The 16,996-nt window shown below is 31.5% G+C and overlaps 1 protein-coding gene across 1 annotated transcript; it reads right to left on the reverse strand.

Moving 5' to 3' along the window:
- Positions 1–1,666: 1,666 nt before the first annotated feature.
- LOC128982966 (17-beta-hydroxysteroid dehydrogenase 13-like) lies at positions 1,667–13,773 on the reverse strand. Its single transcript, XM_054402076.1, has 8 exons — positions 13,662–13,773; positions 10,655–10,859; positions 9,494–9,637; positions 5,886–6,071; positions 5,469–5,598; positions 4,511–4,631; positions 4,038–4,148; positions 1,667–1,887 (listed from the first exon to the last, which is right to left on the reverse strand). The coding sequence occupies exons 2-8, from the start codon at positions 10,856–10,858 to the stop codon at positions 1,746–1,748; spliced, it is 1,038 nt and encodes a 345-aa protein (XP_054258051.1). The 5' UTR covers position 10,859; positions 13,662–13,773; the 3' UTR covers positions 1,667–1,745.
- Between the last annotated feature and the right edge of the window lie 3,223 nt (positions 13,774–16,996).

Genomic DNA, 16,996 nt, shown 5'->3' on the forward strand with positions numbered 1-16,996 from the left:
AAGGATAAAAAAAAAAAAAAAACTATAGCTTTCATTTTTATTCATCTTTATTACAGCATTTCTCCCAAATACATAATTATGTGTCCGATTTATAAAATGGAATTGAGCATTATCATTGGAATCAATTTAGTTACAGTACACAACTTTTTATATAATAGTTTCATAATTGTAAAGTAGAAGATTCATCACTAGGGCCTAAAGTGACTCTTTTCAACCCCAAATCAAGTTTTAAGATCGAGGAGAAGCTGAGGTCAAAATACCCCCGCCGCAGCAAACCTGCCGACTAAGCGAATTTCCATTTGTCTGAATTGATTTTCAGTTAAATATATTTTAATAACATTAGGTTTAACGAGTATCTAGGTTTGCTGCTACAAGGAAACTAATAAAGTGTGTTTTGAGTAAAATATTGATAGCTTAGTACAAAATAAATAAATTTGCCAAGTTTGATCTAAATATATTCATAAACAAGCAAACTACAACATTTGACAATATTCTCCATAAGAATAACATGGGAATTTTAAATTTACAATTATTTTAACTTTCTCCGTTACTAATAATCGAACAAAAATACTTTTATATACTAAATTATTTGTTTTTTCAAGCTCTTTAAAAAGGTCCAAAGAGAAATTGGGAAATTTTGTCTTTTGAGGGTCAAAAGTGAGAAAAACCAATTTTTACCCCATAAAAACCCCCGTAAAGCCCCGTTCCCATGGTCCGATCGTGCTGGTTCGCGAACTCATTCAAGTTTATCCCGCTTTACACCTTTAAACCAAATTTAATCAAAATCGGACAAAAATTACTCAAGTTATCGCGTTCACGGACGTATATATATATATATATATATATATATATATATATATATAAACATATATAAAAATTTGAACGAATAGTGTTCTTGGCCTCTGGGGACATCAAAATGAAAAAGTAAATCGGTCCCGGGTCTAGGTCTTACCGTGCCACCCACGGTAATAGCTACTTCCCTATAGGGAAATTCGCTAAAATGAGCGAGGGTTGAAAAACCGATTTTTACCCGTGTGATGAACTATATTTTTCACCATATTCCACTATTATTTGAACAAACTAAACTAAAATAGTTTTCATTTAAATGACCTCTCAAAATGTCGTCTACATTGTACCATCGATATCTTGAACTATTTACAATAAGGCAAGAATAAGCTACAATCAATTAAACAATCGATAGGCTACACACTTTCAAACGAGCGATTGTTTACAATCGAAATCTACAACTGAGTTGACCACAGCTGATTTTTACTGCCTATAGAGTAAAAATGCCACTTTAAACCCGCATGAACGCATGCATTAAAAACTGCTGTTTTTCTGCAATATGACGAAAAAATATTACCATTGCAATAAAAAATATATTATCTATTTAGTTGGTAAATAATAAAATTTTTGAAATTGTATTGGCTATATACTGTTCAAACGATAAAAAAAATAACAGTTAAAAACAAACTAACCACTACATTTTTGCAGTGTTTAGGTGCAAAATACACAATTTAAATATATCAACTCTGAAATTTGTTGAAAGAGAGAGAGAGAGAGAGGGTAATTAAAATATTGAAAACCACAACAAACAGCCAATATACCAGTTTATTTAAGTTATGTATAATTATCTTTATACTGATGTATTTCCTCTTTACAACATTTTAATTTAAAGTAGCACTAAAACACAAGCTTTATACGTCCAAATTGAACTAATCAAATTATTACACTTTTCAACAATGTTACTCTTTTAATTGCTTGTTTTTTATATGCTCGGAAGTTAAGTTATGTGTACGATCAGTTAGTTTTTCCTCTTCAGACGGTGGTTTGAGTTTGCAATATAAGATAGAAAACAAATAATTTCCTATATCAACTGGGAGTAATCTACAAACAGAAAAAAAACACAAATTAAACTAATGGTATATTTCATAACTATACAGTGACTATTTTCGACCCGAGCTCAGGTTTACAATTAAAGCGAAGCCTAGGTCGGAAAAAGAGTGAGGGTTGAAACAACACATTTTTCCAGTGTGATTAACTATATTTTTTGTCAAATTGCGACATTATTTAAACAAACTATGCTACAAAAACCTAAATAGTTTTCATTCAAAGATAACGTCTCCAAACTACTTTTGAACTTGTTTTCAATTTAATTTTCCTAATGGAAACAAGCAGCTTTTTAGTAAGTAATTCAATCGTTTTGTCTCTTACGATTGTGTTAGTGTACATTGTACTATTGATATTTCGAATGATTAACAAAATAAAAATATCGAAATATCGAATAAATATCAATGAAATATATTATATATCATATATTATGTATATAATATATCAAAGAAATATCGAATGATTGATATTTCGAAATAAGGCAACAATAAGCTACAAATCGATTAAACAATCATTACATACTTTCAATACATGCGATTATTTACAATCGAAATTTACAACTGAGTTGACAACAGCTGATTTTTAATCCCTAGGGGCTAAAACACTTTTTACTTCCTAGAGAGTAAAAATGCTACTTATAACCCGCTAAACATGCATTAAAAACGGCTGTTTTTGCTGCAGTATGACAAAAACATTTTACCTATTGGTACATGTTCCAGGAAATATAATTGTGTAAAATAAATAAACTCATTAAATACTGTGAATATCAAGAACTGTGATATTTTTTATTGCACTGGTATATTGAATTTTATGTAAATTTATTGCTAATTCTAATAGAAATGTTATATATACCTTATAAGTGTTATACTATTTAAAATCAAATTTAAAATTATTTATAATACTATTAATTGTGTGATTCATTTTACCTGAGTATGATACCAATACTAATTCATCTTTTTTATTACATATAATGTAGTGAAAGAGTGGCTGTTTCAGTAATTAACTGATATACTGAGCCTACGTGTAGAAGCAGGTGGGAAAAGTAATTTACTCAGAATCAGGTTTTGCCAATAACTCCAACGATCTATTTTGTTCTACAATTTTTAACATAGGTAAGAAGATTTTTTCATAAGTTTATAATATGGTGAGGTATATTTCAATTAATAGTATATTTCATAGTATATTATTAATAGTATATTTCATCACTAGGACTTATAGTGACTCTTTTGTTATAGACACTTTTTGCCAGTGTGATGAATTATATTTTTTGTCATATTTTACCATTATTTGAAAAAAATGTTACCAAACTGAAATACTTTTCATATAGCTTGTTTTTAATTTAATTTGCTAATGGAAACTAGAAGCTAATTTATAAAAGAGTTAAATTATGGTTTTGTCTATTACAATTTTGTTTGTGTACATTATACTATCATTTTTTTCAAAACTATTTAATAAGGCAACAATTAACTACAATCCGTTAAACTGTTTTTGCTGCAGTATGAGGAAAACGTAATCATTGTTTTTATTTTAATGAAAGGAGAATTATATACAAATCTTAAAAAGAATTAAAATACCATAATTTGTGTAACTTAAGTTAATTAATTGGAGAGGAATGGACTGAAATAATCGGAAATAGAACATAAATAACGAAAAAAAACTATTGAGTGTTTGTAAGTAGTACATTTTGAGCAATTGGTACAAAGAAAAAGAAATATCATTAAGGATTTAACAAACCATCTTTTGACTGTAGTTGTTTAGGCACTTCTTGCGAGTCTGTCATTCTTGTTTACTGTAGCTAAGGGTGACAAGTTCTTTACTCAAAATTGTTAATAGTATTAATGCAACTATAAATACTGCAATACTAATCATGAAATTTACTTTCCTAAAACATAAAGGTTGTATTTCAATAATATGTTCAGAAACTGTGAATTGTTTTATTTTGTTTCAGAAGTACGTTGTCACAGTTATTTATTTTATTTTTTCTGAGATGACTGTTTTTTATGCAATAAAGCACTTAATTCATTCATCCATGCTGATAATAAAATTGTAGCTAATAATATAAATATAAAGTTATGTATAATATAAACAAATAATCATGACAAGTTAATGGTATGCCAAATTAGGGATTAAGCTACAGTAGTTCTTACTTGATTAGAGAGGTGTAATACATGTGTCTGGGGATGGACAGCAAGACCTCCTCCCTCTTCACTGCTGTGACGATCTCCTCCACTACTTCATCTATAGACAGGGGCGGCAACCTGTGTTAAAATGAACTGGTTATTTTAATTAGTTCTAGACGATTAGGAAATATTATTCATCTATGGTATGTTCATTTGGACAGTTTGAAACTTTAATTTACTATACATATATTATAGATAAAGGGGTTGTTTATTTATATATAGGCACAATTTGCGCTCAATATTCCTTGAATTGGATAATTTTCTTGGAATGTGATGTTTAATTGAACATTTTACATAGTTTTTTTTGCTATTATCATAAACAGCTTTTCTTAGTAACATAATTGGTATCAGTAGTGCACATTATTAACACTAATTTTAACAATCTTTGAAAATTGAAAAAAATCTAATCTCATCTGATTACTGTATAGGATTGGTTATACCTGATATCCCATCTGTTGACATATTGCTCACTAGTATTGATGAAGTATGGCAATATTGTTGTAGTTTTTACATTGTTTTTTGGATTTTGGTTCAGTTCAGCTCTCAAAACCTCCATAAACCCTGAAAATAATCAAATTGAAATGTTCAAGATAGATTTTATTGTTGGATTTGTAACTCACGGTAATACTTGAAAAGCTCAAATGTTCTAAGTTAATTACTTTTACCATAGAAAATAGCGGCACAATGCCACAAGAATTATTGTTGTATTGTGTGGTTTTCCATACCTTCTGATTGCTTCAAATCTGCCAAAAAATATTAATTGGATGGAACTGAACTACTACAAAGTTCATTGCTTTGTAGCTGTTTATTGCTATCCCTATAGCAGTTAAAAAGAGTGTGTATTTTTATAACAGATAACTTATTTTAGCTATACAGTACTCATTTACAGCAGTCATTTAAACCCTAATACAATTTTGGTTTCTGAATTAATGGATTCCAGAATTTGACCTCCCTAACAATTAATAGTACTTCACTGGGAAGAAGCTGTTGGAGAGATCTAATCCCGGGACCGATTTACTTTTCCATTTTTATGTAAGTACATATCATAATGAATCATTATGTTGGCATTATTATGATTATCTCTTTGTCGTGACGTTTTACTCTAGTTCTAGAAAATCCAAAAGTTAAATAGTAGAATTTAACTTTATATAGCACTCCCATTAATTTAACACTCATCAACATAAGCCAACATGCTTTACTGTCTGAGTGATCATAGTTTGTGTAGTGCAACATTAAAGAAACATTTCAAGGACCTGCAAATACTCGTAAATGTAAAACCAAATATTTCACATACAATTCTAACTTGTATAAATTGACTAAGCAACCCAAAGATTGTTACTGTATTGGGATTTATAAATACAAAAACATTGTTAGAATAATCCATTTAATGGCACTCACCGCAGACACCCCATTTGCTTGCAGAGTAAGCAGAACCATTTGCAACCGATGCAATGGCTGCCATAGAACTGATGGCAACAATATGGCCTGAATTGCGACTTTTCATTTCTGTAAGAAATTCTTGGGCAATCTAAAAAAATAAAATTTTCAAAATCATACTATCACAACAATCCCCTTTCAATCGTAGAGTAATTCCTTTTGAAAAAATACTTTATAGTGGCAGCATTAAAAAAGAAAAATTTATGCCCATCTCTGTACAAAGATTCAAGATTATTTATTGTCATAAAACAAAAAACAGTGCATAGACGAGCGCCAAGATTAAGATACAACACATAACTTACAATTCTGTCTAGATTATGTACATTCTGTGATTCTATGATATCAAATAGTGATAAACAAAAAGAAAGTTGAGCTCACCCAAAAGTGGCTGAGCAGGTTAACATCTATGACAGTCCTAATCTCAGCTTCTGACGAGTCCTTAATACTTGCTGTGTAAAGAAGACCTGCATTGTTGATCAGTAAGTCCACAGATCCGAGATCTTTGACAACATTCACATGCAGCTTGCGAATCTCCTCTATTTTTGCTACATTAGTAACATATGACTGAAACAAATAAATTTTTTTTTAAAGCAACCTAGGCTATTTGTGTTTGTATTATTGAGTTGAATCAAATTTTACATTGATTCATTTATGGTAATGCTTAGTAAAAAATTCAACTGAAAAATCAAGTCTTTAACAGTAAAATTCACGATTAGACATGGACAATGGACAAATTGTTTATAAAAACAAGTCCTTTAACTTGTAAGTTAAGCATATTTTAGCAATTAACACTAATTGGGTTGTCCAATACTCTCTGAAAAAGTGTTAATAGTAAAGTTATCTATTATTTTCATTATTTATCCTAGTTAAATGCGCTTAGTATTGTGATATAAACATAACTTTTTAGTTTGAAGAAATGCCAAAGTTATTGATTAATACACCAGCAAAACTTTCAAAAGCTATCCAAACTAAAAGTATTATTAATAGTTCAAATAATTAAAGTAGTAATAGTATCCCAGACGTTACTAGTCTGAAAATAGGTGACTTTGTCTTATGGGATTACCATACGAGTACGGTAAATACATTTTGGACAGTTACATATGAAATTTTCTGCCACTAATCTAAACTAGCAATACAAATATAATAAATGTTCTGATCAACCTAAGGACTTGACAATCACAACTTCTCTGAGAGAGGTTATGTTTTCATTAGGGGCATCACTCACTGCCATTTAGAAATTTAGAATACTAGTCTGCCTAGTATACAATTATTTGTTATTTTATGTAATTAGTTTAATGTAAATGTTGTCACGTTGATTATGACTTGTGTTTACAAAATATAAGTAATAGGCCTCTGGGGTGTTTAATAAGCAATAATAATTAATTATCAGTTGGTGTTCAATCGTTACTGTACAGTAATGTAAGTAATAAAATCCTATTTATCAAGCATGAGGCAAACAGCTGTTTTCTGGACTAAATCCATGGGTGGAAAGTCAATGAAAACAGAAGTAGAGTGGAAAAAATCTTTAACCTAGGGAAAAGAAAAAAATACCACTGCCACAGGATACCTGCCGACTAAGTGAATTTAAATTTGTCTTAATTGATTTTCTATTAAATCTATTTAAATAACACAAGGTTTAACGAGTACCTAGGTTTGCTGCTACAAGGAAACTAAATAAGTGTGTATTTTAGTAAAATATTGATAGCTTAGTATAAAATAAATAAATTTGCCAAGTTTTATCAAAATATAACCATTAACAAGCAAACTACAACATTTTACAATATTCTCCATAAGAATAACATGGAAATTTAAATTTACATTTCTTTAAATTTTCTCCGTTATCAGAAACACTTTGATATACTAAATTATTTGTTTTTAAGCTCTTTAAAGGCCTGAAGAGAAATTGGGAAATTTTGTGTTTCGAGGGTCAAAAATGAGAAAAAACACATTATAAACCCATAAAACCCCCCGTAAAATCCCGTTCCCATAGTATGATCATGCTGGTTCGTGAACTCATTCAAGTTTATCCCGCCTTACACCTTTTAACAAAATTTCATCAAAATCTGACAAAAACTACCCGAGTTATCGTGTTCACGGACACATATATAACTATATATGTATAACTATGTATGTATAACTATAAATGTATAACTATAAAAGTATAAATATATATGTGTAACCACATATGTATAACTATATTAATAAGCAAAATAAAAACCAGAGTACCCTAAAATTCATATTTTATTTAAACTGATACGTATTTCGGCACTAAGGCTATGATCACAGTATGAGTGTTATGAAAGTATGTAAACAATTTAAATAAATAAATAGTTGATAACATATGTTTTAAATTCATAGTAAAATTTTGATTAAATGGTTAGGTATATACAGGGTGGTAAAAAAGTCCCAGGACAGTTAAATATTTTAAAAAATAATGCAGATAGAGCTAAAATACTTGGTACAAAGTTACAGAGCATAAAACTCTATTTTAACACATATTCAGTTATCCAATAACTCATCTTCAGGGGGACGGCCCACAAGGAGTCGGAAGAAAATCTTAAATGGAAGCATAGGTCAATATGCACATCAAATTAACGTTTTTTTTTAGTAGAATACAATACCGCAAACCGCACTTCAACATCCTGCGCAAAATGACAGATGTTCAAAGATTCATTTAATTTACATTGCTATTATACGCTTACTCCTCAGGGGGCACAGCCCTAGGAATCAGAAGAAAATTGTTAACTTAAGCATAGGTCGATACGCACATCAAATTAAAGGTCTTCACTAGTAGATTACGATGCCGTAAATTCAAGCTCAAAAGAATGCCTGAGTAAAAAATGACAGTCGTTCAAAGATTCAAAATGGCGGATTCAAGAAATCTTTGAACATCTGCCATTTTGCGTAGGATCAACCTTTTGAAGTGCGGTTTGCGGCATTGTATTCTACTAAAAAAGACCTTTAATTTGATGTGCTTATTGACCTATGCTTCCATTTATGATTTTCTTCCGACTCCTTGTGGGCCGTCCCCCTGAAGAGTTATTGGATCACTGAATATGTGTTAAAATAGAGTTTTATGCCCTGTAACTTTGTACCAAGTATTGTAGCTCTATCTACATTATTTTTTAAAATATTTAACTGTCCTGGGACTTTTTTACCACCCTGTATATATAATTTTTGTTTTACATGTAGCAGTGTAAGATTCTTCTCTGATTTGTCTGATTTTTTCATGAATTGGATTTTGTTTTTGTTTATGCATTATATTGAGAATTTGGTCGTCGTGTTCTTTTGAATGTAGATATATTCGTAATTCTTTCTTTATATCAATTTTTTCTCCCTTTTTCTCAAAATTTAGAATTTGACATACTCTTCTAAAATTAAAAACACTCTAAAAAGTAGCCCTCAAAAGTGAACAGAACTATAAAAAAAGGATAACTATATATATGTATAACTATATATATGTAACCAAATTTCAACGAATGGTGTGTTTGGCCTCTGGAGACATAAAAATGAAAAAGTAAATTGGTCCCGGGCCCAGGTGTTACCGTGCCACCTACGGAATATATACTTCCCTATAGGGAACTTCGCTGAAAGGAAAAGATTAGAGAAACATTATAACATGCAATAGTATTACTCTGAGCCTGGACCTTCTTCTTGGACATAGGTTTCTACCGTCTCAGATTACTGTGAGCTAGCATTAACCAAATAATCAATTTTTTTAAGAGGTTGGCGGCCTCTTTTAACCTTGCATTTGCCCGTCCACATAGACTAAAGATCTGTGCGTGGAACGTATCCAGCAAAACAAGGGGTGCGCCGGTACAGTACGAAGGTGAACTGTACTGATAAATATTTGTGGCAGTGACCAGGGTCCGAACCCACGACATCGCTTCCTTGGGCCCGAAGTCCGTTAAATGAGCCACCGACTCACCTGGAATCGACACACAATTTCTTGCTGATTATAAGTACCAAAATCCACAAAGAATTACCCTGGCCACTCCTCCAGTTTCCACAATATCCCTGGCAGTCTGAGCTGCAGAGATGCCGTCTACGTCGACCACTGCCACCTTGGCTCCCTCCCGTGCCAGCCTCAGGGCGAGTCCCCTCCCTAGGCCATGGCCTGCCCCTGTTACCTGTCAATCACAAAGTTTTGTGTCCTACAAACTCTAACCGATTGAAACTTGACAACAATCAAATATAAAGAATACTTAACCGAAAAAAATTAGCAAACCTGCAAACTAAGCAAATTTATTTTTGCCTGATTAGATTTCTACTAAAATATGCCTACCCGTATCCTTTAAGAATGTCAGATTTATTTCCTATTCAAATAAAATTAAATTTAATGAGTGCTTAGGTTTCCTGCTACAGGAAATTAATAATGTGTATTTTTTGTTTTTGTGAAATGTCTATCTTAGTATGAACATTTGGTTAAAATTTAAAATACATCCAAACACAATAAACTAGAAATGTTTACTTATTCTCAATTTTGAGTCTATCCTTTTTCTCTATATTCAATTTTAAATTTAAAGTGTAAGCAAATTTCCCTTAGATAATAATCTATTACCGTAGGTCTCAGGAAAAGACTCTAACCCGGGACCGATTTACAGGTTTTGTTCCGTTTTGATATCCCAAGAAGGCAAAAACACCATCTATTCAAATTGATATTCATTTACTATATGTGTGTCTGTTAGCATGATAGCTCAAGTAAAAATAATCCGATTTTAATGAAATTTGTCACATGGGAAATTCATCATTGAAATTTGTTGGCATCTGGGGACATTAAAGCGAAAAAATAAAAGTCCGGATCCAGATCTTATCAACTATCAATCATTTGAGATGGGTTGCATATTTTAACCCAAATATGAGTGAAGGGTGAAGTAAAGGGTAAGTGTAGAATGGTGTAAGTGATCTTTGTAACTTTGATACTGTCTAAGATCAGCTGTTTCATTAGCTCCAGGATCATTTATTTAAAGACCAGGAACAGCTGGGTCCAGTTTCAAACCATAAAAAAGCTACTTACTCTTCTCAGTATCGAACCGGCGATCTTTTGATTGCTAGGCGAGCACTATTATAACCACTTGGTCACCCAACCAATCATGAGACCTACGGTAATAGCTTCATTTCCTATACTAAATCAAGTAAGTACTTACGATAACATTTTTTGTTTGGAGAGATTTTTCAGGTGGTGGATATAGTTTTCTATAAACGGTCAGCAACAGGTAATAGGGGAGGATTACAAACAAAAAAGCCAAAATTTCTACCACCAAGTTAAGCTTGTCTTTTATAACCAATATGCTGTTTGTTGGTGGCATGAGAGAAGGTAGCCTCAAACTTTCTGTTGCTGATGACTCCATTCTAAAATAACATACAATTAAAACTATGGTAGCATGGCAAATACACACAAACAAATATGTTCTAGCTTAGGGAGAGCCTAGTTTCAAAATAATGGTAATATAACCCAACCTTGTTATAAAAATCAGGGTCTACCTTGCATGAAATGGGGTAGTGGGTTTCTTTTTTATGTTGTTTGTAATAGTACCGAGATGCTAAATCCAAATTTTCGATCTCGGCGACCTTCCGGATCACCTCAAAAAAGCTTAAAAACCGGCGGAATTTCGCACTATTTTTACGTTTGTCCGATTTTGACCCTGAAGCATCACTTTTTCATACAGAACAACCAAATCATTTTTAAAGTACATTAAATTACCTATCATTTAAGACCAAAATGGTTATTACAGGCCTTATAGTTTTCTTGATATGTTTCCGCAAACAACGGATAAAATTAAAAAGTTTTAAATTTTTTTAAGTTAGGCTAACGTTAACCCTAAAGCATAACTTTATCATTATTTTTCATTAAAACAACCATAATTACTTTAAAACTACATTAAATTACTCACAATTCAATACCAAAATGGTGATTATAGGCCTAACACATTTAGAGATATGCCTCTTTAAGTTTCATAAAATCTTCCATAAATGTTTGTACTTTACAATTTGAGTTACGGTATTCAATTTGGTAAAATTTTATAAAATAACCATAATAAGAATATAAACAAATTTATTTCATTTCAACAACATATTATAAGTTTTTTTCTTTTTTTGTATGGAAGAAATCTATTGTAACTAAAATGTTATAATATCAAGAGGAATTTATATAAAGAATGAAAGGCAACAGTGAAAACAAGTTGTAACTTTGCTGTCGTTCTGCTATGGTACATAATACTTCTTTTATGCCAAGTTTTCAAATCTGTACCTGCAGGATATGTTGAAATTAGGAAACAAGATGGATTTCATTAAACACCAGATATTTACCACCAACTTCACCATTCGTTGAGCGTTTTGAAAAGTTCTAGACGGGTGTTTGGACGGACATGACTATATTGACTAGAGCAGGTGTTCGTTTGCCTAATGAAAAGCTATGTAGGCTTGACTCGGGACCGTGGTATAGCTGACACCGTGCTCACCCGATGGACAGTAGGAATGATATAATTTACCTGTAGAATTTAAGTGCTGAGGTTGAGGAGTAGGCCTACTGCAATAATAAGGCACATACAACTGAGTAGCATGTAGAAATGAGACCCTCACGAGTCACTCGAGTTGAAGCGAATACAGAGAAGCTGTGTGACTGGTTACTTCGTCACCCTCCCTAATACTGATGTTATAATGTTCTTAAGCAGTGTAATTGTTGGAAGGAAACTGTCAACTGTCATATGACTAGAGATATTGGCAATGAAGCAATGTTGAGCGTTTATGAGAAAAATATGAATAAGTCAGATACAAAAGGAAGAATAAAATAGTATCTCTTTCTTCTGATGTTAATACTGTGACTGTTGGCAATATAAAGGTGACTATTGACCCCCTAACTGTTTCACAGGCTATGCGTTCTGAACCAGTCGGATTAAGAATTAAAGCACTTCTTTACACATGGATTTTCACCATTACCCTTGTCTCAATTGAATGAAAACTATAAATTATAGTTCACACATCCAAACTTCTCAAGTTAGTCATACAAGTCAATCTTCAACTTATACCCCTACAGGAGAAGTCCATGTCCGAAGGTACAAGTATCATCTAATCACAGACGCAGTCGCCCTCAGTGTTCTCCAACCTGCTCCCGCGGCGATACAATTAAATAAATACCGTTCGTCACAGGCCTGTGTTCTATCCCCGAGAACCATTTATTGTAACAATGTACGTGTGTGTTTATGTAGAAAGATACAATAGATTTATTTCTATTAAAGAAAAATTATAACACAATCTGTTCTTGAGATGAAAAATTAGTTTATTTCTTATTATGGTTCTTTTATAAACCTTGACAAAATTTAATAGCTTTAAACTTAAAATACAAGCATTTAGGGAAGATTTTATAATTTTGTATGTAAAACTTTGTAATTTTAGCCGTTGTTTGCGGAGTCATATCTTGAAAACTATTAGGCCTGTAATAACCATTTTGGTCTTAAATGATAGGTAATTTAATGTACTTTAAAAATGGTTGTGGTTGTTCTGTATGAAAAAGTGATGCTTCAGGGTCAAAACCGGACAATCGTAAAAATAGTGCGAAATTCCGCCGGTTTTTAAGCTTTTTTGAGGTGATCCGGAAGGTCGCCGAGGTCGAAAATTTGGATTTAGCAATTCGGTACTATTACAAACAACATAAAAAAAGAAACGTACTACCCCATTTAATGCAAGGTAAAATGCGTTAGGTTACTGGGTTAATAGTCTAGTTAAAGTGTTTGGCTGTGTCCATAACAAATCCTCAAGTTTAACCTTAAATTAGAGGGCCTTAAGCACAATACTAGAAAATTGACTAGTGCCCTCTTAAAAAACGCTGTAGTGAAAAAGTATAAGTACAGATATTTTTTTTGAACTGTACAATAAAATTCTGAATATTATGTTATAAGCATAATGTGACAAAAAATATGTATATTCCCTTTCTGTTATTTTCGAAAATAATATTATCTGTACTTCTTGATGTTATCACTAATTTTCCCTGGAGATTTTATGACTACACCACTGCATGCAAAAGGCTGTGTAAGTATTTTTTCCCCTCAATAAACAGTACACCAGACAAAAAAACAAAATTTCTTTTAAGCACTTTTGTCAATTTATCACTTATAACGTTTATAAATAGTATCGTAACTTAAGTTAGGTACTTACTTTATGTGTCTCTGGAAAATATATTTTTGTTGAATAAACTCACACCATAAAATAATATGCAGTCTGCAGTTAAAATCAAACTTAACAAAACCAATAGAGAACACTTTCAGAACTGCAGTGTTTGCTTTAAGTCAGTGATATCAAAGCAAAGTCCATGGTGATATCAACTATCAGTGTAACTTTGATAATGATAGTTCCAGTGATTTGGCCTTTTGAAATACCAAATAAAGACCAAAAAAATGGAAAAGGTAGTTGAACAGAGTAGTTTTAGTAAATAAAATAATATACATGTAAGGTTGAATCTAAACAATGTGAAACATTGGGTCAGGTCAGATGGATTCAACTCTAAATCCAACTTGCAACCATAAAAATTGACAGCGAGCACATCAACTCGGCTACCCAGACAGTTATAACTTATATAATTATAGGTCTGGTAAACATATTCTTGCTGCAGTAAACATTTACTTTTAAATATATAGGTACAGTACTGGTACTTATAAAATTGATTCAATTTATAGACACACATTTCATTTCTAATATACAGGGTGTTTGGTAGTCAGTAAAACTGTTAAGGTGCAGCTTTTCCATGTTTCTGCTTGTATTCAATTATATAAAAAAAAATACCTTGTATTTCAAAATTATTCTGTAAAATAACTTATATTTTTAAAATAATGTTACCTCGTTCCTCTTTTGATGGCTCATCTACAGACCAAGACCTTTCTTTAGAGACCCCTACCAAGTTTATACACCCAGCCGGTCTCTCAAATTAGCTATGACAAAAACCCCGTTTTCCTCCATAAGAATAACATGGGATGGGAATTTAAAGGCCACTGGGGCAGAGCCCCGAGGAAATTTACCATGTTTCTCTTTTGATGGCTCATCTACAGACCAAGACCATTCTTTAGGCACCTCTACCGAGTTTCTACACCCAGCCGTTCTATAATAATAGCTATGACAAAGAAAAACAGTTTCAAATTAATATATAGATTATTTATTATCTTAATTACCTCTGACTTGTGCATTTATAAAATTCTCTATATTAATGCCCTTTGACTATGTACTATAGTATTAAATATGTAATAAAATATTAGATTTTATAAGTTTACTTGGGGTTAACTTTATTATACAGATACCTTTTGCACAAAACTTTCAATAAATGCGTTCTTGTAATTAATGATTGCAGTTAATGAAAAATATGAGTAATTTTATATTTAAAGCTATATTTCTCCCCTTAGGCTGACATAACATGTCACATATTGCATATCATTTTAAAGGTTAAAATGTGGAGATGTTGTTTATACTATTTGACAGTTTTTAACACGACATGGTAAAAAATTTTCTTAAGCGAGTTGTAGCACCCTTTTTATAGATTTTTCAAAATTTGTTACTTGAGTCAATTTTAAGAACTTTTAATTGGGTTTAGCTGTACCATATTATAGGTGTTTTGATAGAAAACTTTATGAAGATTCTAAAAATGCCATTGGAAATATCATTATGTAGGTTAAAAGTTGAGAAATATGAGATTTTATTAGGCAATGTCAAGAAATTTAGAAAATTCTAAAAATGGCTGTTGCCGGAAGTAGGAGTGAGATATTACTACCCAAATTGTGTATTTTTATAGCAATTTGTGTGCATAATAATGCCATAAAATATTTGACACTGACTACCAAACACCCTGTATACAGAGTGTCCCACGTAAGTGACGTAAGGTGTCTCAAATTTATTAAGAAAAAACGGCATAACGTACAAGGATTAAATAAAACTATTTTCCACTAAATCAACCCCAAGGAATAAAGTAAAATTATTTTTAACTTTTTCCCTTTACAGGGTGTGCCAAAAAATGAGGGTCATTAGTTTAAATCTCGGAATTTTCAAAAGTAAAATGTCATGTTATACATAATTTTAAAGGTATTCAATAGACAAATATTTTGGTCTAAACAGATATTAATTATCTTTTTCCGTTTCAAAACGGCAGCAGTTTTTTTGGGGAAATTCTATAATTTTTAATCCCGTACTCAGTGCTTCCTATAAACACATAGCCCTTCTCCGGTTGAATTTTCTTACTCGTTATGAAATAAGCTTTACTGTGTTATGCTAAAAGTACAGTTTTTTTCAATATATAAAAAATGTGCCGTTTTTCCGTAATCAATTTGAGACACCTTACGTGGGACACCCTGTATAAGAAAAGTTTTACATAAAGATTACATTTTCTTTTTTTTAGTAAACTCTACAACATCTAAGAAAGCCTGGACAGTTTGATATACTAAAAAGAACTGAACTAACACTGTGCTGCATTTCTTGAGCAATAATTGAAAGAGCTGATTTGCAAACTATGAAAACATAGAAAAATCATAGAACACCACCAAGTAGAAGAAATAGAAATAATGTTTTTTTTAGAATGTATCGTTATTATACATCATTAATTACACATCATCATTATACAACCTAATACGCTATGAGAGGGAAACATTTGAAGAAAACACTGAAAAACAAGACCAGCTTTTGAATAATGATAAGATATTTAAAAAAAAGTTGATTATATCAAACTGTTATGTACATCGTGAGTATTTCCATAATCTTTGAGTGGACTCTTTTCAAGTCATAGACAATTATTCGTTTTAATAATGCATTTCATACTTTGCAATTGCTTGACTTCGAGCAACAGGTATACTAGTTATATTGTATACCGGCACATTTATACTGTTTTGTGTTTTGTAATAAATTCAACAGAGAATCATCAATAGCAGAACATCATACGAGGCTGGATTTCGCTGCAATAATTCATGACAGAGTGAACCCACTCTTGCGATCTGATATTATTTCAGCTTGGATTTATGTTCTCATTTCCCAGTTGAATTCAATTTGCTAAACCCATCTCTTTGACACATAAAGAGAGCGAGCTAGGACGTATGTGTCGCTTGCAATGCCGCAGGTTCATTTTATTTTTATGTTCCAATCTGTGTTTCCAGAACAAGTTTATTTCTTGTCAGAATATTGATTTACAATATTTTCAAACAATACTGTTACATAAATTTTTTCCCTTTTGGTCTTTTGAAGTACTGTAATTGCATTTAAATGTTTGTTTATTAGAATAAGTTAACTTAATTGATTTGTTTGTAGTTTATTATGTCTGTATGTAGTTTATTTTTAACATTTGTTATTAGAAAAACTAAATGGGACTAGAGGTCATATACTTAATATTTAAATTAATCCTCATGTACTGTAATCCATCCCAAAGTACCCATGAACTCTTGAGAAAACTACAAGTCACACCCCCATAAACCATATCGTTAAAGTTAAAATGTTTTTCATGACGAGAAACCTTGCGCAAAACC

Source organism: Macrosteles quadrilineatus, unplaced genomic scaffold, assembly GCF_028750875.1.
Source record: "Macrosteles quadrilineatus isolate MER2022 unplaced genomic scaffold, UCM_ALF_1.0 Scaffold_1__1_contigs__length_201487025, whole genome shotgun sequence".
Classification (NCBI taxonomy): Eukaryota; Metazoa; Arthropoda; class Insecta; order Hemiptera; family Cicadellidae; genus Macrosteles; species Macrosteles quadrilineatus.

Coding starts and splice junctions, on each gene's coding strand:
- LOC128982966 (XM_054402076.1), bottom strand. CDS start 10,858: ATGGAGTCATCAGCAACAGAAAGTTTGAGGCTACCTTCTCTCATGCCA. Junction 5,599..5,885: donor ACCTGCTCAGCCACTTTTGG/GTGAGCTCAACT, acceptor TTATTTTTTTAG/ATTGCCCAAGAATTTCTTAC. Junction 1,888..4,037: donor TATTACACCTCTCTAATCAA/GTAAGAACTACT, acceptor TTCTGTTTGTAG/ATTACTCCCAGTTGATATAG.